This window comes from Sylvia atricapilla, chromosome 24, assembly GCF_009819655.1.
Source record: "Sylvia atricapilla isolate bSylAtr1 chromosome 24, bSylAtr1.pri, whole genome shotgun sequence".
NCBI classification, from domain to species: domain Eukaryota; kingdom Metazoa; phylum Chordata; class Aves; order Passeriformes; family Sylviidae; genus Sylvia; species Sylvia atricapilla.
In genome coordinates this window covers 1,336,882-1,359,390 of record NC_089163.1, presented here as the reverse complement: position 1 = coordinate 1,359,390, position 22,509 = coordinate 1,336,882, and the positions used below count along the sequence as shown (strand labels likewise).

The window sequence follows — 22,509 nt, the reverse complement described above, 5'->3', positions numbered from 1 at the left end:
CCACAATGGCAGAGATTATTATTACAGTCCCACTGCAGCTGGACTTCTCATCAGGTAACTTGGGGCCAGAAAACAACAGCATATCCCTGGATAAAACCCAAACCTGCTCTCAGAAATGGATTAATTTCTTCGCACTGAATCAAAAATGACACCAAGCCCACCCCCTCTCCCGGAGAAAATGTGTTGTAGCACCTGGCAAACACAGAGCTCTGGACTATTTTGGGGACAGGGATGACTCAAAGCAGGAAGAGCTCCACATGGGACCCCATCTGGATGTGTTTGGAGATGGGGAGAGGGTCGAGGGAGTGGGTGAGTGGGAAGCTCTGTTCCAGGCAGGAAAAGCTTCCTGAATTCAGCAGAGAAATGCCAAAGTAGGAAATGTCTCTCCACCAAGACAGGGTCTGTCTTCCCTGTGAGGGTGCCCAGAGCAGCTGTGGCTGCCCCTGATCCCTAGCAGTGCCCAAGGCCAGGCTGGACACTGGGGCTGGGAGCACCTGGGACAGTGGGAGGTGTCCCTGCCCATGGCAGGGGTTGGAATGGGATGAGCTTGAAGGTCCAATCCAAACCACTCCGTGATTCTCTGATTCTCCATGTCTGGAGTTGAGCAAAGTTCTGCTGCTGCTGGCAGGAGTCAGGAGCAGAGGATGGGATGAGTTAATGCCATCAAGGGGCAGCAGTGGAGTGGTCACTACATGGACATGAAGGGAAGGGTGGCACCACTGAGCTCTGTTCTTATCCCTCAGGAAACCCAGAGTGGCTGAGGCAATTCCTTCTCCCTCTCTGCAGCCCTCAGCCTCTTTGCCTGATCTTGGACACAGCCTTTGGCAGTGGGATCATCCAGGACTGGGAAAAGGAGGACCTTGCTGTAGACAGAGAGCCACAGGTTTTGGAATGGCACAGGGCAGCACCTGCAGCCACCTCTGTCCAGCCCCTGGTCCCAAAACCTGCTCCCCTTGGCCCCGTGCTGCCTGCAGTGCCCTGAGCCTCTGCCCTTGGGAAGGAGCCCTGCAACATGCACAGATCCCAAACAGGATCCATGGATTGCTGGAAGCCAGCCCAGACGGCAGCTATTTCCAGCAAAGCTGTTCTTGGATGAAGTAAATCCATAATGAAGCAGCAGTGTTACTTTTTAACTAGAGGCTTTTCACACCCTCTGCGCAGAGACTCCTGACACGTTTTTTCTCTCCTTAATGAGACAAGCTGATTATTCATTTATCCTTCATCCCCGCTTAGAAGCAACTGGGGCAAAAAATAATTGATGGCATTACAGAGCTTGGGCTGGCAGCCCCGAGCAAGGCTCTGGGGAGGCAGAGAAAAGGGATAAACAAGGAAAGCCTTGAGCTGGTGCCATCCTCACTGAGTGTGAGCCTCATTGAAGGCATTTTCTGCTCAGGATGTGGCTACTGAAGAGAAGTTTGGACTCCAAAGCGGTCTGAGCTGGGACTGCCCCATTCCCAGAGAAACTGGGAAGTTTTGCTCCCCCCTCGAATGCATCACACGTTTGGGGTATTTTTTCCTCTCTCAGTTAATTGTCATTAATATTACTATTTCCCGTTATTCCCGCATTTGACTTCGTTTTTAATTATGCGCGTTAATTAACGGAGGGAGCCATGACAGAGCCGCGGTTGCCATGGCAACCCCGCCCTCCGCCCGCCAGGGGGCGCTGTCACCCGGGGCCCTCCCATAATCCCCCGCGGCCGCGCCGCTCCCGCCCTTTCCCCGCCTCCATCATGGCGGTGAGTGCTGGAGCCGCGGGCCGGGCCCGGCTCTATCCGCCGCCATCCGCGCTCGGCGGGGCGCGGCCCGTGCGGACGAGAGCGGGGAAGGCCGGCGGAAGAGGCGCGGGGGCGGGATGGGTGCGGAGGAGCCGCTGGGGCGCTCCGGGGGAGCGGCCGCCGTGACAGGCCGCGGCCCGTCCGGTGGCGGCGGGGCCGGAGAAAGGACCGCGGCACCGGGGTTGGGGCCCGGCGGGGAGCGGGACGCGGTGTCCGGCTGCCGAAACCTTTCTCCGCACCCCTGGAGAACCGTCGTGGGGCTGGCGGGGCGAGCGGCGGGCCGTGGCCCGGGCAGCTCCGGTTAGCCGCGGTGTGATCTCTCCGCAGCAAGACCAAGGTGAGAAGGAGAACCCCATGCGGGAGCTGCGGATCCGCAAACTCTGCCTCAACATCTGCGTCGGGGAGAGCGGGGATCGGCTCACCCGCGCCGCCAAAGTGCTGGAGCAGCTCACGGGGCAGACCCCCGTGTTCTCCAAAGGTGAGCGGCTGCGGAGGAGCGCTGGTGGTTTTCTTTCGGCTGGATGCGAAAGTTCCAGCGCGGTTCCCAGGAAAGGGCTCCTTGGCAGAGCCGCTGTCGGCAGAGGTGCTGGAGAATCGACGGGCTTAAATATCCATGTGTCATTTCAGTTTTGTCTCCAAACGCAAGCTGCTGCTCTGCCAACATCCCTTAGGACGGAATGTGGGGCTGCCTTGGTTCTTTTTAATTCCGTTTAATTTATTGGGTGTTGAGAAGCTCTGAATCCCCCGGGTGGGAATTCTCTGGCTGTCGTCTAAGTGTAACTGTTGCTGCCTACAGCCCGATACACGGTGAGATCCTTCGGCATCAGGAGAAACGAGAAAATCGCTGTTCACTGCACGGTTCGCGGGGCCAAAGCAGAGGAGATCCTGGAGAAGGGGTTGAAGGTGAGGATTTGGGGCTGGATCTTTGGTTTGTGAAGGAACAGAACTTTTCCATTCTGACTGAAGGTGTGTCTGCTCCGAAATGTTGCACCTGAGCTAGGTACAGGTCAGATACACGGGATGAAGTGTTCACACTGCTTATCTGGGTGCTGTTTCATCCTTTTTAAGAAATGATTGGTGCAGCAGCTGGTTTCTTTTAGGGTTCTGTCTTTGCTGCTGGGATTTAGGAGCAAGCTAAGGGAGGGAGTACAATCTTTGGGATAAGAGCTCAATAGCTTGTGAACAAGTTGGGTGTCTGGTAGCAGTGGGCAGGAGTTTTAATTCCAGTCAGGAACAAAACAGTGACCAAAAAATGATGTTTCAGGTGCGAGAATACGAGTTGAGGAAAAACAACTTCTCAGACACCGGGAACTTTGGCTTTGGAATCCAGGAACACATCGATCTGGGCATTAAATATGATCCCAGTATCGGTATCTACGGCCTGGATTTCTACGTGGTGAGTATTCCCTCTTTTCTGGGCTTGTGGGGAAGCTCCAGCAGGAGCCTAGAACCAGCACTGGCTCCCATGGACCTGCTGCCAAGTGCTGGAAGATAGACTTGGATTTTGTTGACATTTTTCTAATCTGAGATTCCCAGAGCTGCCATAAAATCCCTGATTTATGACAAATCTCACAAAGCCTCTTCAGAAACAAATCCTGTTGCTCTGACAGCAGCTCCTGGGGTAACACTGAAGCAGCAGGGCTGGGTTTGGAGAAGGAGAGAGCAGCAAGGAGACATCACTGCTGAGGACATTCCAGGCTTTCTTTCTGGAAAACTGTTTCGTTTAAGGCAACAGTAAGTGGCAGGATGAAGCAGTGGCCTCTCATCCTGCAGGTGCTGGGCAGGCCAGGTTTCAGCATTGCTGACAAGAAACGCAGGACTGGCAACATCGGGGCCAAGCACAGGATTGGGAAGGAGGAAGCCATGCGCTGGTTCCAGCAGAAGGTACACTCCATTTTATTTTCTTATCCCAAGAGTTTCCTAGCCAGGAGCAGCAAAATGCCTCATGGAAAGGCTGGAGCAAATCACTGGGCAGATCTTGAGTGCTTAAATTGTAGGTTTTTAACTGTCCCAGAGCAGTAGAAGTTGCTGTTGCTAAATAGACATGTTTGAGCACGAGTGCTGTTTGTGCTTTTTTTGGGGCTGCTGAACTGAAAAAGCATCTCTTGTGTAAATGGTTTTTGGAGGAGCTGCACCTTTGTGGATCCTGAGTGAGGAGGCAGAGTTAGGATCTGTTGGTCTAACACAGCTCCAGGCTCAGCTGCCACACATGGAGGATGGAGAGATCCACAAATAAAACAAATCCTTGGGTTTATTTATCCATATAATGAACAATAGGATAATAAATGGGAGCTGCTGAAAGCTGGGTTGGAAATTTTAAAATGGGGACTGCTGATAGTTTCTTGGGGTTCTTTTTTTTTTGGATAGAAAGTGTGGTCAGTGTGCCTGGACCCACACAGGTCTCCTGCCCTGTGCAGGGAGGCCTCCAGGCTGATGCTGCAGAATTCCTGTTCCCCTTGTCCTGCCTGGCTGTGTTTAATGTGGCACAGTTACCTTTAGGGCCCAGATTTTGGGGCTGGGCAGACCAGCCTGTGCAGGGTGTGGCTGCTTGTTTCAGAGAGATGCTGAGCAGATCTTAGTTCTTATCTGAGCACAGTCCCCTTGGACATTCCAGCACAGCACAAAGGCAGTTGGCTGCAGGAGAATTTGTCTTCCATGTTTGTGTTGGCTTGGAATGACTGTGGTGACTCAAGTTTTCTCCACAGCAGCACTGCACCTTTACCTGATGATGATTTCTCACTTGGTCCTTTTTTTTTTCCCTCACAGTATGATGGCATCATCCTTCCTGGTAAATGAGCAGTTCCTGTTACCAGAGAAGTAAATAAATTTTTCTAACCTTTAACTTGTGTCACGAGTTTTGTGGGGAAGCTGATGGGAGTGAGTGTCCTTCTCCACTGTTATGGTTTGGCTTTATTCTTTTTTTTTTTTCCCTTTATTTTTCCAATTCCTGCTGTAACCCAGTGCTGTAGGTGGGGAGAAAAGCTCTTCTGTCCTGTTTCTGTGTCTGCATTCTCTGCTTAAGCTTTGAGATGGAGGCAGCTCAGGGAACAGTTTCCCATCTCCCAAACTCTGCAGTGACCCCAAACATCAGTGTGCCTCCTTATCCAGCTGTCCCAGGCTCCTGAGCTCAGTGTCCTTCCCTTGCTATAAAGGATTGAAGATTTTGGGGGGCTGCTCTGGGGAACTGGGAGCACTCCTGAGGTGACAGCAGGCTGTGTTTCACCTCACTCAGGCACAGCTTTTGAACATCCCCAAATCCCATTTGAAGCTCCAGTGGGAAACTCAGCAGTGACCTCACCTTCTCTGAGGGAGCTGGGAGCAGCCAGTAGATGAGGGAACAAATCTGGAATAGCTGTTACTGCTCTGTCTCACATGTCTGGGGCTGTTTATTGTGCTTGGCCACAATCATCAGGTTTCTTGGGAACTGAGTAATCAGCTTGTATTTAGCACAGGGAGGGAAGAGGGGGCGTTAGGAGACTCCAGCAAAAACATGGAGAAGGGAAAATTTGGGAAAATTCGTGTCACAAAAGAGCATTCAAGGCTGGGCTGGAGTGGGGAGGTGACAGGGACATGGCTCAGTGTGCCAGGGAGAGCAGAGGGAGCAGGGATGGCTCAGAAGGCACAGGGATTCAGGAGCAAAGTCCCAGGCACTTGAGCCATCCCTGGAATTGTGGAGTTTCACAGGGCTACTCCAGTTTACAGCACTCAGAGCTTGTCTCACAGTGTCACACCCTGGAGTGGGTCCTGAAACTGGGATCCAAATGCTGCTCTCTCCCTGAGTTTGGATGTCAAATGATTTCTGACACCAGCTCAGGACTGGGAGCAGGAACTGGGATTTCTCCTCTCAGGGCAACAACACTTGGATGTTTTCCAAACACACGTTTTATCCAGACTATCTGCTCCTCAGAAAAAAAAATTGTAGTTTCAGCTGGATTTGAAATGAAGATACAGGTTAAATATTGGAATTTCCCAGGAAAATGTAACATTTTTCCAAGCTTTCTCTCCAGATCACTCAGACCTGCCTCTCCTTGAATTACAGCACTGCCAGAGCCTCCTTGCTGCCAAGAAGGAAAATTGTTCTGTGATAAAACAGATCTTCACACAAGTCCAGGGGGAGTTTTGGATTGATATCCCTGGGATCCTGTCCCCTCTGGGCACCTTTGACAGACTCCCAGCTCCAAGCACATGTTTGAGTTATTCCAAAGTCTGGCTGTGGGAGGGCACAGCGACCTTTATTACCTGCACTTAACTTTTAAAATGGGACATTATTGCTGCTCCTGATTGAAATGTCACTGCAGCCACCTGAAAAGGGTATTTTTCATTCAGATTAATCCTGGCTGCTGGGTTAATCTAGAAAGCTGGAGTGATTTGAAGAGATTTCAAAGGGCACAGACAGAAGGAAGGGAAGCTTTTATTCTGGCTGTTTCAATTTCTCTTAAAAGACAACCACTGTCCTCACATCTTTCAGTGCTGCTGATCTCAGCCCTAATTACTGAGCCAACAGCAGAGCAGGGTAATGCTGCTTTCAGAAAGTTGTGTCAAGATTATTTTCTTTTATACCTAACCAGACAAGAGTCTCTCTCCTTTTCCTGCTGGTGAGTTCAATCAGAGTCACAGCCACTCCCAGCCAGCATGGAAAACTACCTGGGCACTGCAGCTCCAGGCACTCTTTTGCTGCTAATAATTCCTCCAGCCCCATCTAAGAAAGCAACAAAGGGTTTTCCCTCATTTTCCATTATTCAGCAGTTCCCGGCCCCACACAAAGTCTGCTGATCCTCCCAGGTGTGTCCTGGCTGTCTGTGACTCACCCACAGGCTGAGGTTGCTCTTACCTTGCTCTCAGACAGGTTTGTCCAGGGGGAAGCTCTGCCCAGCACCAGGATTTGCAGGTTGAGGCACAAAGACCCTCAACTTTCCCCACACAACTCCTTCCTCCTGTCCCCACTGCCAGCTGACTGCTCCTATCACTTGGACACTTGGAGCAGGCTTTTGGGGTGGTGTGAGGTCAGCTGCCCTCACCAAGTCCCAGGGGCACAGAAAGGGCTGGATTCAGCTCCAGACTCAGCTGAGACACAGCACGGCAAGAGTGTCCTCGCTGCCGACAATCCCAAAGAAAAGCAGCCATTGGGAGGCAGCAGGAATAGGTCTGGAGTGACATTGCCTCAGGAAAAAATAAAAGTGTCCAATTCCAGGCTCCTCAGGCCAGGAAAGCCAAGGAGCTGCTGGAGTGGGTCTAAAAGAGGGAACAAAGATCATTAAAGGACTGGAGCATCTCCCTGATGAGGAGAGACTGGGAGCTGGGCCAGGTCAGTGTGGGGAAGGGAAATTTGAGAGGGGATCCCATCAATCCATACAAACCTCCCCAAGGGCTGTCAGAGCATGGTTCCAAACTCTTTTCAGTGGTGCCCAATGACAGGATGAGGAGTAATGACCATGAACTAAACCACCAGTTCCACCTCAACATGAGGAAGAACTTTTCCATGAGGGTGTCAGAGCCCTGAAACAGCCGCCCAGAGAGGGCTGGAGCCTCCCTCTGTGGGGACAACCCAAACCCACCTGGACGCGCTCTTGTACCACTCCATGCTTGACAGGTAGCTGAACTAGACGATCTGCAGAGGTCCTTTCCAGCCGCAACTCCTGTGGGATTCTGTGCCAGCAAAGCATTTTACGAGAGCAAAGCAAGAAACTCCTTGAAGCCGCTCCCCTCAGGGCGGCCCTGCCAGCACTCAAGATGGCGCCGCCCAGCGCGGCCGCCAGCCCCCAATATGGCCCCGCCCACTGCCCGCACCCGCCATGGCCGAGGCCGCGCTGCGCCGCTTCCGCTTCCTGCCCGCAGCCAAGATGGCGGCGGCGGCGGGGCAGCGCCGTGGGCCCGGCGGCCGCTGAAGCCGCTTCCGCCGCCGCCGGCTCTCCAGCAGTAAAAATGGCGGAGTCGGTGCTGGAAGTTGTGGGCCGGCTCCAGGCTCGGCTGGCGGGCAGCGCCGAGCCCAAGAAGGTGATGGGGGGCTGCCTCAGCCCGCCGCGGCTCCAGCGGTGGGGACGGGGGTCGGGAGTGCGCGGGGCAGGGCGTCCCTCCTCTGCGGCTTCTCCTGCGCGGAGCTCCGTGCCCGGCCGGGGCCGCGGTGCGCGGGGTGGGACGTGCGGGCTGCTCGGGGCTTGTCCCCGGCTCGCAGGCCCCGGGGGTCCCGTTGCGGCGGGCGGGTGTCCTTTGTGGGGCCCCCCCGTGGCAGCGGTGGACGGACGTCCCTTTTTAGGGTCTCTCCGTGGCAGGCTTGGGGTGGTGGCAGGGGTCCCATGGCAGGTCCTTCTGCGACTGTGGCAGGCAGGGGTCCCGCGTGGGGTCCCAGTGGGGAGCAGGGGTCTCTTTTGGGATCCCCTTGGGCAGTGGCGGGCAGGGATCTCTTTTGGGGTCCCCTTGGGCAGTGACGGGCAGGGGTCTCTTTTGGGGTCCCCTTGGGTAGTGACGGGCAGGGGTCTCTTTTGGGGTCCCCTTGGGTAGTGACGGGCAGGGGTCGCTTTTGGGGTCCCTCGTGGCAGGGCTGGGGCCCGGCTGGCACACGGGCAGCGGAGAAGTGGCCGGAAGAGTCTTGCCCTGGTGACGTGTTGGGTGGCGGTGCCGTGTGAGCCCACGCAGGGAGGCACCGCCGCGGGGCTGGCGGGGACACGGCTCCCGGTCCGGAGCTGGCTCCTGTCGCCTCCTTTCCCTCTGGCCTTGGGGCATTTGCTGGCTTCTTCTTGCCCCTCTCCACGGGGGAATGTCCCCGCTGCCAACGTGTTCTGCCCGCAGTGCTGCCCCGACCTGCCTCGGGCTCGCTGTGTTCGGTGATATTCGGCTGGTGACAGTGACTGTCCTGCTGGGCATCAGCGCTCAGAGCTGGTTTTTTCCTAGTGAAATTTGGAATTCTGGTTGAACTTGGGCATGTGTTACTCCGTTGTGCAGTTTGAAAGGGGGAGCATCTGTTGAGAGTATTCACACGTGTTCGGTTCGAGTTTTGTGTGATTCAGGTGAAAGAGGAGGCAGGGCTGTGCAGCTGCTCCGTGCTGGGCTGTCTCTGTTTCACTGAGACTAACACCTGCACAACTCGCTTCCCAAAATCTCCCACCACCCAGGAAGAGGAGAGGATGCTCGAGTGCTGACCCTTTGAAATGGGAGCCCCTGTAGGAGCTCCAGCCTGGCTGGGGGTGATGCAATGGGATCTGGTTACTCTTCTCACCCTCTCAGCCAGGACCAGAGCAGCGTTTTAACTGGTGGAGCCCCAAATGGAGCTGAGGGACTGCCAAGGAGTCAGTTCCAGGGGCTCTGAGCTTCGTGGTGCTGTGACCACGGGCAAAACTTCAAATATTGTCTGAGTGCTCCGTGCACAGAGAATTAGTGCTGTGTTCCCTGGCCCTTGTGTGAGTTCAGGGCAAGAACTGCTGCTGTGTTTCTGGAGCACTGCAAGTCTCGGGGCAGTGTTTGCACAGCCCGACTCTTTCTCCAGTGACCTCGTGGTGCAAAGTCGTTTCTTGCTCTGCTGTTCCTGGGCGGTTTTGCAAGGGCAGGCAGAGAAGGTAAAGCAGGGTAATGACTTGAAAACCTGTTTTCTTCCCCAGCAGAAAGGTCCTGTGACCTATATTCTTTATTTCTGATACTTTTCCCACCATATCCTGGAAGCATTAGTTGTTTAAAGCCTGAATTTAGTTGCCATTACGTTGTCTTGATAGGTCTTGGGAGGACTTTCCTGTTGAAGAAATTTTACCCCATCAAGCAGGACAAATCCACAGCATCCCTGGGTGCTGCCCACCCTTAACACCATTCCCAGTCCTCACTTTTCTTGCCTCGTCCTTTCAAAATATTTTATCAGGAACGTGAAAGAATAATATTTGCCCAGTATCGTTTACAACTCTCTGCCTTGCTGAAATGTGTAAGACGTTGTTATTACTGGTTTCGGGTGAAATTTGGGCTGCTGGCACGGAACAGTGCGAGTGAAATCTTGGACAGTGCTGTCATGGTTTGGAAAAAGTCCCTTTTTTTCCAGCAGAGGAGGTACAAGCTCTGCTCCAGGGCTATGGGAAGAAAGAGGAGAAGGAAAACATGAGCATCTTCATGGAGGCGAAGGAGCTGGGCTGTGCTGGAGCAATTTATATTAGTGTGTGTTTTTAGTGTCCCAATGGCCTGGCTGCCTTCTTGCAGAAAAAGGAAACAATCCACCCATATTCAACAGAACCTGATTGGAGCTGGAACTCGGGGAAGGCTTTATGGGTTGTGTCTTGATGACTGAAGCCCTGCCCTGGGGTGTTTTACAAGAGCTGTGTCGTGTGTGTCTCACTGGACACGAGCCTGGTGTTTTCTGTCTCCCACCTGGTCGCCTTTTCCTCGCAGGAGTTGTGTGATCTTGGTTATTTCCAAGATGAGCTGCCAGATTTAGAATCCCAGGATTGTTACAGGTTGGAAAAGACCTCCAGGACTGAGCTGTTTCTTGAACGAGTCCAGGGATGGGGACTCCACCACCTCCTTCCAAGGCCTGGACAACTTTCTGTGAAGAAATTCCTCCTGTTGTCCAAAATTCTTCCTGATGTCCCTTTAAGCCTCAGTGGGATGAACTCCATCAGCTCGTTCCCAAAGGAAATAAAGTTTAGTACGTGCTTTTAACCCTCAGTGCATCAAAATTGTGTCACTTGGTGCATCTCATGCACAAGGACCTGGGTGTCCATGGAGGAACTGACTGCAGTGGCTGTGGAATAACTCAGCTCCTTGTGAAACGTGTTCTGGATCAAGTGTGTGGCTCCTCTGGTCTCCAACCACACTGAGAACAGCATTCCCATTGAGAACAGCACTTCTCTTCCTGGAATTCAGCCCTGAAGGCAACAAATAACTAAAGGGCAAACAGAACTGTGGGACATGCTGCAGTGGGGTGTAGCTAGAAAATACTTGGGAGGATTTAGGGATACCAGAATGAGTTCTCCTTTGGTTCATGCTCTCACAGTGGGATTTTATAAGCTCTGAAAAAAACCTTTCTAGGATTTTAATTAGCTAACAGAGATGCTGTTGCTTTAATATTGTTCTGGTTTACTCTTTTTCTATCGAGTACAAAAATCCATCCTTCTTTTCTTTCCTGTCCCCTCTGCACATACAAATCCAAACTCCTTTATTACCAATCCCAGAAGGATTTTGGCCTTCCCAGAGGGATCCTGGTCCATGAGCTGTGGCAGGCAGTCCGAGGAGAGGCAGCAGAGTTGCCTTTGGCTCGATGGCTTCAGTTGCCAGTGCACTTGTTGAGCAGCTGTGCTGGCAAGGCAACAGTAGCCACTCTTGGTATCAGTGTTTCACTCCTCTAAACCAAGGAAACCGAAACCTTCTGTCACAGTTATTAGGTCCTAAATAGAAAGGAGTGGTTTCTAGTGAACAGAAGTTGTGGTTTTGCTGAAGTCAGCGGAACCCTTCTCTGGGTGTCGAGGAGGGTTTCCTCTTTGAAAGCAAGAGCACTCCTCAAATAGGTTAAAGGAACTCGTTTCCCTCCACAGGAAGGAAACCTGCAAACCTGTCTGATCCTTGCACGGTGGCCATGGGGGTGATTGGGTGTCAGCTTAGGCTGACAGTGCTGATTTGAGCACGAGCACAGTGCTTTAAAGAGAAGATCTGGATCAGGGGCAGCCCTTTGTATGGCATATAGCATAGGAGTGCTGAGCACAGCCCGGGCTGTATAGGGGCTATAATAATGGGAATGCTGATGAGGCTGGACTGTGGCTATAGCTGAGCTGTGGGAAATGATGTGAGGGGCAACAGTGCTGTCAGACGTGTTCTACCATGTACTGTAGCTGCAGAGCCAACAGGCATCGTGGTGAGGCCATGCCCCAAACCACCTGGGTGCCAGAGGTACAGGAACATCCCCTTCACTTAGAATCCCACAATCATTAGGGTTGGAAAAGACTTCCAGGATCGTCAAGTCCAACCTGTGACTGATCCCTGCCTTGCCAACCAGCCCAGAGCCCCATGTCTGGTCAATCCTTCAACACCTCCAGGGATGGTGACTCCACCACCTCCCTGAGCAGTCCATTCCCATGCCTGGCCACCCTTTCCTGGAGAAATTTCTCCTGGTGTCCAACCTGAACTTCCCCTGGTGCAGCTTGAGGCTATTTCTTCTTGCCAAACTCCTCCAGCTCCTCGTTGGAGAGGGCTCCTTGTCCCACCCTGTCCCATGGAGCAGCTGAAGGTGCTGGCACAGCCTTGCTGGGGGTGTGTGGAGGAAAAATACCTCCCTGGTGTTTGGAGAAGGGAAAAGAATGGAGCCAGAGAGAGGGAATTTGGAAGGGATCAGGTGTTTTAGCACCTCTTAGGTCTTTAAAAGCATCTAGAAGTCTTCCTTCCCCTTTTTATTTTGGTTTGTTCCCACCCCTCTTGCCAAGGGGTGTGATTCCACCACCACCTTCTGAGAGTCACAGGCTTCCAAGTCCTTTCTTCCTCTTGCTGTGTGTTTCTGTTCCCAGTGCTTTAAGCCAGATTTAAGTTGCAGTCCCGTGCGAAGGAAACATTAATGTCTGAGTGTGTTGCAAAACTTTCAGGTGGGTTCTTGTGGGCAGAGACAAGATTTTTTTTTTTGCAGTTGGCCCTCGTGTTCAGCTTTTTCGGAGTGAGACAGCAGCTTGTCAGCCACTTGGATCTTCCTAACGAGCTCTCAGGCAGTGCAGCATTTTCTTCCTCCCTAATCCCCGTCTGTGGTTCCGTGTGACAACTCTGAACACTTCTCTTGTCTCCACAGCTGCTGAAGAGTCTGAAGAGGCTGTCAGAGTTACCCATCACAGTTGACATTCTCGTGGTAAGAGCTGTGAAATCTCTGGGGCTTTTCCTCGTGTCTGTCGAGTCTCGGGGAGAGCTGTTTTCCATGGAAGTGCTGCTTTCCCTGGAGCAGGGTGTGTTGCCTTGGCCACCTGCTACAGCCCAGTGACATGGGCGTGATTGTGATAAGGTTCTGGAAGTGCCAGGCACGGGGAAGGAGCGTGCCAAGGCAGGTGGGAAGCCATGGAGGACAGTTTGTCACGCTTGGTTCTCCCAAAAGCTTAACACCTGACTGAGATATGAGAGTTGGAGCAGATCCCAGCAATAACGAACCAGCAGAAAATGAGGAAGTGCTAATCCTTACAGTTTTTAATGGCTTCTGTCTTCAAACTTGCCAGCTCTCATGGTAAATACTGACTTGGGTTATTAATATGAATAATTAGTGTTTGACTAAGGTAGAATTAACTCTTTGATTTACATGTGGTGAGTGATATAAAGCAGCTGAAAACATAATAAGTGATATCTTTGCTGTTAGATCAGGGAACTTTCAGTAGGGAGAGTGTTGATTTCATTGACTCTTTAGGGAGTTCAGCAGGGGTGAGAATTCCTGTTTTGCTAAGATGGATTCATGGCTCTCTCCTGAAGGAGACAGGAGTTGGGAAGACTGTGAACAGCCTGAGGAAACACGAGCTGGTGGGAGACTTTGCCAAGGACCTGGTGGCCAGGTGGAAGAAGCTGGTGCCTGTGGCCCAGGAGGCAGAGCGGTGAGTGAGCCCCATGGATGAGCTTTGGGAATGTTTTTTCAGTGGAGATTTCAAACCTCTCTGGCCAAGGCTCTGGAAAAACTCGTAAAACCAATATGTGAACTCTGCCTGGGGGGGTTTGCCTTGTTTTGGCAGAAACTTCCTGCCTTTGCTGGCTCTGGAGTGTTGGGGTGATGACAGCTGCAGTTTCATGTGGAAGTTGGAGCCAGCTTCCAAGAATTTGCAGTTTGATTAAGAGATTAACAGGAGATGCCAAATAAAGTGCCCTTAATAAAGCAGAAGATGCAATCTCCTTGGTTCCCATTTTATGATTCTGAAGACAGGAAGTTCTAGGCCCAAGCAATTTGAAAGAATGCTTTTATGGGCCAGAATCCTATGGAAACTGGAAGTTATTGCCAGCAGGCATGTGGCAGTAACAAAGCTGTGTTGAACCCACCAGAGACCAAATAGATTTGAGTGATAAAAACCCAGTTAATAATGGAAGTTTCAAGGAGTGGAATTCCCACGTGTTGAACTGGGGGACATTTCCCACAGCATCACGCAGCCAGGAGTGTGTAGGCACAGAGAAGGCTCTGTCTCTAGTCCTAATAAAAGTGCTTCATCAATTCTTGCACTAGAAATGCAGTTTTAAAATCCCTGATTGTTGCTGTTCCTTAGAGATTTAATGGGAATTTTGCCACAAAACTACCAAATACAACCTTCTGTGAGAGGTGTTCCAGTCCAGGTAATGGCTCTTTTCATTCACGTTGGGCAGTGTTAATCTAACTGGTTTTGGTTTCTTCTCCCTTCAGAAATAACGTGGACTCTGAAGACCGTGACTATGAGAGGAGCAGCTCGAGCAAAAGGCATCAGGAATCCTCCTTCAGAGAGGACGAGGAGGCTGATCAGGATTACTCAGAACCCTTCCAGCCTTCTTGCAGCCAGTCCTATAGCCCAGATCACAGGGAAAAGAAGTCCAAAAGGTATCCTAGGCCTGAGAGAGCCCACGAGACTTACGGCTATAGCAGCCACCAGGGGAAGGGTTGGGGCAGATCCTCCCCAGTGCTCTCTTCAGACCAGGAATACTCGGACTGTGGACAAGCTGTGTCACCTGAGCCCAGTGAGAGCCCTCAGGATGTGGACACGGACCCTTACGCCTCTGAGGAGCAGGAAGAACCAGCACTATTCCATCGGAAAGCCACTAAAGGCAGCCACAGCTTCCAGGAGAAGCTGGGGCCAGGCCGGGAGCGAAGCTCCGGCGATTCCTGCGACAAAGGGAACGCCAGCAGGAGCAAAGAGCACAAATCCTCGCACAAGAAGCAGCGACTCGATGGCAGAGGGGACGACAGGACCTCTGCCTTCAGCCCAGAGAGGTTGCACAAGGCTTCTTTTAAAGAGCAGCTCCGAGAATCCCCCGTGGCAGCAGCGGGCAAGGAGAAGCAGAGGACGTCAGAGGGCACCAAAAAGGAGAAGAATCGGGAGAGTGGCACCTCCAGGAAGGAGAAGTCACACTCATTACTGCTCTCTGAGGAGCCTTTGGACAACCATGTCAAGAAGCAAAAGCATCGGGACTCTGAGAAGAGCAAACTGGAAAAGTCCAAGCAGGGCCTGGAGAGCTCTAACTCAGAGAAACGGAAAGCTGAGAGTGACTCAGGCAATAGGATCAAGGAAAAGGGGGGATCTGGGAGCTTAAAGTCGTCGGAGGGGAAGCGCAAAATCTCCGACGTGGACAAAAAATCAGTGGGTTTTTCCTCAAATTCTGGGGAGGGGGAAGCAGAGGATGAGTTTGAACAACCTACAATGTCTTTTGAGTCATATCTCAGCTATGACCAGCCTCAGAAAAAGAAAAAGAAAGTGGTCAAATCCTCGGCTGGGTCAGCTGGGGACAAAGATCGAGGGCACAGCAAACAGAATGGATCCAAAGCCAGTACCAACAGCTCGAGCTCCAGTCAGAAAAGTCCAAGCCACAAGAGAACAAGTGAGAAAAAGGCAGAGAAGAAAGCCCCAGAGCCTCCTAAACCAAAGAGGGTAAGGTTTGGTAAGAAGGCAGAGTGTCTGTGGGTGTGAGCTTAGAATCCAGCCCAGTTTGCAGTGCATCTCCTGCTAACCAGGTTCCCATGTCTCTCCTCTCAAGTATTTATGCTTCTCTAAAATTGACCTTTCTTAGTGTCCAGAAATTGGAGAACTGGTGGTACAAGGCAGCTCATTCCAGAACACAAACCTCCTTTTGTGAAAGCCTGGAAAAGGAGCAATATTTCTGTACAGATCCTTTGTCACATGGGTGCAAGGGTTTGGTGTATAAATAGGGACTAATATGTAAAATCTTTACAGTTTTACCCTTTTTTAACCCAACTGTGAAACATTTGGCTCTTCACAAAGTGGTTTTTTATAAGGTTTAACAGCATTTTAAATCCTGCTTTGCCATTCATTCTATCAAGTGCTTCATGAAACTCCATATCAAAGTTTTCAGTTGCTTTCAATTTCTGAGGTTCCTTACTCCTCCACCAGTGCGAAGTTTTTTGCAGGAAGAGGAGAAGAAGCAGAACTGGCAAATGAGTGTTTGAGATCAAGGAAATTCTTCTGATTGTCCTGAATAGGTTAAAAACATGGATGGCTCTTTCTGGAAGGTGCTGAATGATTCAGATCCCAAATCACAGCTTCTTCCTATTGGCAGCCGCCCCCTGAGGTGGTTCTCTGGTGCAAACTGAGCAGCACTGAGTGGTTTATTCAAAATAAAAAAACTCCACAGTTCAGTGCTGTTTGTACACTGGTGGAATGTCACATTCTGCTGTATTCCTGTCTTATTCCATGTACATGCTCTCCTTCCAGATAATTTTAGATGTGGTACCGACATTACCAGACATCCCCCTGCCACCCATCCAGGCCAATTATCGTCCTCTTCCCTCCATTGAGTCCATCACCTGCTCCCAGACAAAAAGGAAAGGTATGTTGGGCAGGAACATGGGTTTGGAATGAGCCAGATTGTGGGAGAGAGCAGGAGTGCATGCTGGCTGGGTTCAGCCAAGGGCAGAGCTTTCAGACAAAAAAGCAGCTGTTTTCCCACGTGCTCCATCAGAAATGAGAAGGATCCTTCTTTGGGACTTGGGCTTTGGATTTCCACTTCCTGAACTTGCTCTGCAGGTCTTTTGGAGAAGGCTTTGCCCTTTAGGTCACTTCTGGGTGACTCCAATTTATGCCTCTTGTGCCATTTATCAGGCCAGGCTCTTTCTTTTCTCTGTCCCCTGCTCACTCCAAGCATTTCCCTCCACAGCAGTGTCCTCGCCAGTGGAGGAGAGCGAAGCAGGTTTCACAGGCCGAAGGTTAAATTCCAAAATGCAGGTGTACTCTGGCTCCAAAACTGCCTACCTCCCAAAGATGATGTCCCTGTACCAGCAGTGTATCAGGGTCCTCAGTAACAACATCAACTGTAAGTACCTTTCCTTGTCTCAGAGTCACTGTGCACTGAAATTTTGGCATTTGTTGGTGCAGACCCCAGCAGCTCCCCCTTGTTACAAATATGGGATAAATCCCACTGGAAGTCAGTCAGGTGCTGCAGGGATCAGCACCCAGGATGATTTCAAGCAGTGCTAAAACACTGGGAATTGTGGCAAACGGTGCTTGCACAGATATTTCTTAACCTCAGTTCCTGAGGTTCCTTTCTCTGCCCTCATCCTGCGTGGTGTTGTGCAACACTGCAGTTTTCCCCCTGTGTTTCAAGGTGTCAAGCCCTTTCTGTGACAAGGAAGGAGCAAGATAATGAACACTCTGTGCTTCTTGCTTCTCTCTAGCAATCTATGAAGTGGGTGGTGTCCCTTTCTCCGTGCTGGAGCCGGTGTTGGAGAGGTGCACCCCGGAGCAGCTGTATCGCATTGAGGAGTGTAACCACGTGAGTGAGCCTTGGCCTGGGAGAAGGGATGTGATGTGCAGGGCTGTCCTCCCCTGCAAGAGCAGGACAGCAGACAAAGCTTTGTCATTGCAAGGGGTGGCTTTTGCTCATCCTGAGTTCCCACTTCGCTGCACGCGGGTGGAATTCCAGCAACGCTAAGCTGCGAAAGGGGACTGGAGGGATCAGGAGGAAGATCCCAGCTCTGTGTGGGTTTGCTTCAGGTGCTGGTGGAGGACACGGATCAGCTGTGGCACAACCACTGCCTGCGAGACTTCAAGAACGAGAAGCCCGAGGAGTTCGAGTCGTGGCGGGAGATGTACCTGCGGCTGCACGACGCGCGCGAGCAGCGCCTGCTCATGCTGGCACGCAACATCGGCTCTGCCCACGCCAACAAACCCAAAGGTGGGCCCGAGGGAGCCCATTTGGCTCTAAAACCAGCCCAGTTTAGGAGCTGCTTAGCTCTGTGTGCTTGCCTTGGCTTCGTGGTTTAGCTTTCATCCACGGTGGTGTTGATGGCAGCTCATTTTGCAGCAATGAGTAGGGCTCTTGTTTCTTCAGGTGGCTTCTCCATGCTGGCATGGAAGAGAACCAGGGTGGGGGGAAACATTCCTGGTTTTTGGGTGAACATAATGAGAACTGCTGAGCTGATCAGTGTGCTTCCTCACTGTGAGAGGTTGAGACCTTAGGAAGGAGTCTGTCACTGTTTCTTTGGAATGGCTGGATTGGGAAGAGGTGGATGAACTGTCAGTAGTAAGACAAGCAGTGAGGAGCCTCCTTTACAACCAGCTGGATGTAAGTGATGTTCCCCTCTGGCCTCTTGCAGGGAGAGTGGCCAAGATGGCATTTGTGAACTCTGCAGCGAAGCCCCCTCGGGATGTACGGAGGAGACAGGAGAAGTTTGGAACTGGAGGCCCTCTTCTGCCAGAGAAGACCAAGTGAGTGTTTCTCTGTAGCACTTGCTGCTCAGGGCCCCCTGAAGCTCAGGAAAGGATACTGTGTGTCTGGGAGCTCCTTTTGCAGGGAAACCTGTAACTGTAATCGCCTGTTTCCTGCTGGGAAGTAGGCAGATCAGGGTCACTGCGGGTTTCGCGTTGTATCAGCCCTGATGCTGTTACAAAAGTGGCTTGTGTCTGTGGGATTGCCTCAAACCGCGGTAAATCCTTTATGGAAATGCCTGTCCTGTGTCTGTTCCAGAATAAAACCAGTCCTGTACCCACCCAGCAAAAGCCACGCTCGGGCCAGTGACGAGCAGTCCTACGATGGGCCCAGCACCAGCAGTGCCCACTCAGTCCCATCTTCAGGTAGCACCTTCTCCTCCTACGACCCCAGGAAACCCCCTGTGAAGAGTAAGTACAACCTGCACGACATCCCTGTGGTCTCTAAGAGCTTCTCCTTCACTAACAGCTGCTTCTGCTGTGGGGGAATTCCAGGCTGTGCAGGAGGGTTGGTGTTGGTATCTCTCCTCTTTCTAAGGAATCTGTTCAAACTTGTTGCACGAGGAACAGCAAAGGGAAACATCTGGTTCAGCTGCTCAGAGCTGACTGTATCAGCCTGTCCTGATGGTACCAGTGAGGCAGAGCCTCTGCCTTTGCCCTCCTGCTGCCCTGTGTGTGTCCCTGTGTTTGGAATTGGCGTGCAGCTCTCTCAGGAAGGAAGCAGGGAGGGTTTAACCAGGGATCTGTGTTGGTGCAGTACAGAAAGCAGTGGCTTCTCCTCAGTCTGTGACCTGAAAACTCTGATGGGCCCTGCTCAAACACTCATGTCTACCAGGGCTGCAGCTTTCAGCTGCTCTCAGCTCTTCCATCTATCACTTTTGCTTTCATGTGGGAGCTTTTTTGTTTGATTCAGTGGGTTTTTTTGTTTTTTTTTTCTTTTCCTCCTCTTTTGCAGAAATTGCACCAATGATGGCAAAGACTATCAAAGCTTTCAAAAACAGGTTCTCTAGGAGATAAGTTTGCAGAGCTGAGCTGGGCCTTTCTCTCTTGGGGAGGAGTGGCACTGCAGGGGGAGAAGGTACCCAAACAGCCCTTCCTTATCTTTGAACACTTTGGAGGCTGCAGCTGCTGGGAGAAGCTTCAATCTGCACAAGATGACGGCACAGTATTTTATCTTTTATTCTGGTCCCTTTCTCAGTGTCAAGCTCCCTTCTTTTACCCCCTCTGTCCTCAACATTCTGTTTCTGGCTTTGTCATCCATCGAAAGAAGGGTGTACAGAATCTCCTGACACAGGAAAATGTGAAATCTTGGCACCTGCTGAGAGTGGAAGATCCAGAGACTTATTTACTATTTAACCCCTTAATAAATTATAAAATGGTTTTAATTAATATTTTGCCCCTCTACCCTGCTGTATTATTTATGTTGCTCCCAGTAGTCTCTCCCTTCCCAACCCAGTCCTGGGGTCAGCCTTGGTGACTCGAGCTGGAATCCATCTGAGTGGACACTGGGTGTCACAGGAGCCTTTCCTGTGATCTGGGACCTGCTGGGCCCAAAGTCTCACCTGGAGACTCTGGGACAGGTAGGACCAGTGGCCCAGCCACTTGTCAGTCCTTTGGCAAGTGCATCCAGCCCTGAGGCTTTGCTCCTTGCTCGTGTGTGTCAATAAAATCTGAGCTCTTGACCTTCTCTGTGCTGTTGCTGTAGATCCTGTACAGGTGCTTTTGTGGTCCTGAAGGGATGCCAAGAGCCTTTGGGGACGTTTCCTCTGCTGCTGTTGTCTTCTGCTGGCTACTGGGAATAAAACTGCCAGGGATTTGGGAGAACTTTTACTGTGCACCAAGTCAGATTTTAACTTTTTATCTGGAGAGAGATAGGGAACTTTGCAATGGAAAACAGTTTTTTAAATACCAGTGAAGGCATCGTTTGCCTCTTTTAGTGGGAAGAAGGAATACTTCTGTCTCGTTTTCTGTGTGGAATTGCAAAGGATTTATTTCCAGTAGGGAAGCTGGTGCCTAAATCCTGTCTTTTCCCTGTATGTTTTGCTCTGGTCCCCTCTTTGGAAAACCCCAAGGATTTTGGTCTTTGAACCTGAAACCACTTGAATGAGGCTGGAGGGAAAGTGAGCAACGGAATGTGGCTGTTGTAACACGTGTGTGTCCTTCAGAGCAGGAGTTCCAAAAGCTCCCTTGTACCTGGTGTGTGAGGAGCTGGAGCTCAGGAAGGAGAAGGTGCTGGATGGGAGTGCCAGGGAGTGCCCTGGAGCTGCTGGAGAGGTCAGAGCCCTGCTGAGGGTGTGAGGATGGCAGCTGGGCACAGCCAGGAGCTGTGCCGTGCTGTTGGGAAGGTTTTTGCTCATGGGGTGTGTCTGGAGAAGGTTTCTGCTTGTGTTTTGTCTGCTCCAAAGGGCACCCCAAGGGTGGTGCAAGCAGAGGGTGGGGTTGGGGAGACCCCAGGGCTCGTGGCCTCTCTGGGAGGACTCTGGGGTCCGACTGGGTCAGAGAGGGGAGGGATTCTCCTGTTCCAAGCCATATTTGCTGCCCTAGGACTTTGCTGTCTGGGTGGAAAAGATGCTAGTAGTGGATGCTGTTGTTGTTGGCAGCTCCTGAGAAGCTCTGCTGCTGGCTTTCCGTGGCTGCCAAATCCCAAACCGGTGGAGTTGTCTGTGTGCACTGACCGGGGGAAACCTTGCTGTGAAGGGTCCTCCCTGGAGGGCTCTAGAAAAATCCCTGTTTTGCTTCTGGTTTCTGTTTGGTTGTTTGTTTCTTTCCTTTTTTTTTTTTTTTTTTCTTCTTCCTTCCTCCTTTAAAAGAAATGTCTTTCTTTGAAACCATTCTGAACACCTGTCTCCTGTTTATTTGGTCTGTTCTTCGTTTAGTTTGAAATTCTTGGAAAAATGTTCTCAGACTCTCACGTGCTGTAAGTTTGTTACAGTCCCAGATGCTTTAATGTTACCGTGCAGCATTTCAGTGTGTGTTGTGCTGTAAAATAATGGCTCCTTACTCTCCTGCGTTTTTTTTTGCCGTATTTAATTTTGCTGTATTTTTAATTAGATAACAATATATTCTCTTCTGCTGACCGTTGTGCTACTGTTTATTTCTCCTCTGTACTCGGGGTAGGGGCAGAGGGGAGGGAAGCAGAGCCTGGCATCGTGTTCAGACACGATGGAGCTTTGAGCAAAGGATCTGGACGATGCCCAAGAACGACTCTGGGCACTGCTAAAACTGCCAATGAATTGATATCACAGCTCCACACTCCGCTGCGGGTGTGGCCCAAGCATTGCTGGTTTGGGGAGATGCTCTTTTCCCTCCCAGAGCAGCTGCTTTGCTCCAGGCTCTGCCAGCTGTGTCCGTGTTCTGGTTATGGCATTGCGGGGAGGTGACACTGGTGTGACTCTGCTCCCTCAGGGGCGGTGCCAGCCCCTGGCCCTTCCCTCCCTTTTGCTCAGACACTAAATCTAGTGGAGGAGAGGTGGGCACCGGCCCTCAGCTGGGAGCAGAGCAGGGATATTTCCCTGGGGGAGACACTACGAAAAGTCTGGGATCAAAGGGCTCCTTCCTGTGACACTTGTGCAGTTGTTCTGTGCTCCACCACACACCGAAGGATGGAGCAGAGCTGCCTCTTCCCCACTCCCCCCCCATCCCTGTAGGATGAGTAACGGGAGGAGGAGGAGGAAGGGGAGTGACTTGGACTCGTATTTGTATTTTGGTCCCAAACTCTGTATATATACAATTTTCTATGTTCTTTTTTTTTTTTTTTTTTTTTTTTTTTTTTTTTTTTTTTTTGGTAACTAAGATGAATATTTTAATTAGATAAGTTATATGAAAAAAAGAGGAGAATCATGTCTCAATAAAAGCCAAACACTGGACCGTGGCTGCTCGTTTTTCCTGACACCGACAATGAACCTTAAACACGCCATTAGGAAACTCCTCGGAGGGTGATGCTCCGGTATCCCACTCCGCTATCCCGGTATCCCGGCGGGGATGCTGCTCCCGTTCCTTGGAACAATCCCCACGGAGAATTCACCCGGAGCCTCTGCGGGGAAGCAGCAGCAGCTCCGCTCTTCCCCGGGCGGGGTCGGGGCGGGACGGGCCCCGGTCCCACCGGGATCCGTCCCCGGTCCCACCGGGATCCGTCCCCGGTCCCACCGGGACCCGTCCCCGCTCCCACCGGGCGGCTCGCGGGTTCCGCACGTGCACTCCAGGCCCCGCCCATACGGGCGTGGCTACACCACAACGCTCCTATCACAGGTTTGCGCGGGCGTGATTATGCACATATGGGGGCGTTTAATTAATATGCTGTGACGTTAACGAGACGGGCGTGTCCTGTGAGCATCATGGGCGTGGCTTAGCTGACATCGGGGCGTGTCTAGAGGCCGTGTGGGCGTGTCTTGGTGCCGTGTGGGCGTGTCTAGAGG

The 22,509-nt window shown here is 51.6% G+C and overlaps 2 protein-coding genes across 3 annotated transcripts; both read left to right on the top strand.

Annotated features, from left to right (window-relative positions):
• Positions 1-1,610: 1,610 nt before the first annotated feature.
• RPL11 (ribosomal protein L11) lies at positions 1,611-4,617 on the top strand. The gene is made up of 6 exons (XM_066335521.1): positions 1,611-1,736; positions 2,103-2,253; positions 2,572-2,678; positions 3,040-3,171; positions 3,549-3,659; positions 4,542-4,617. Exons 1-6 carry the CDS (start codon positions 1,611-1,613, stop codon positions 4,569-4,571), a joined length of 657 nt encoding a protein of 218 aa, XP_066191618.1. The 3' UTR covers positions 4,572-4,617.
• Positions 4,618-7,611: 2,994 nt separating this feature from the next.
• Positions 7,612-21,171, top strand: ELOA (elongin A). 2 transcript variants are annotated; one of them, XM_066335322.1, is made up of 11 exons: positions 7,612-7,769; positions 12,514-12,570; positions 13,176-13,294; positions 14,086-15,301; positions 16,103-16,217; positions 16,548-16,700; positions 17,062-17,159; positions 17,381-17,561; positions 17,983-18,094; positions 18,354-18,505; positions 19,050-21,171. In XM_066335322.1, the coding sequence occupies exons 1-11, from the start codon at positions 7,698-7,700 to the stop codon at positions 19,109-19,111; spliced, it is 2,337 nt and encodes a 778-aa protein (XP_066191419.1). In that variant the 5' UTR covers positions 7,612-7,697; the 3' UTR covers positions 19,112-21,171. The 2 variants fall into 2 exon arrangements, with proteins under 2 accessions (XP_066191419.1, XP_066191418.1); XM_066335321.1 differs by having other exon boundaries at positions 16,545-16,700.
• The last annotated feature ends 1,338 nt before the right edge of the window (positions 21,172-22,509 follow it).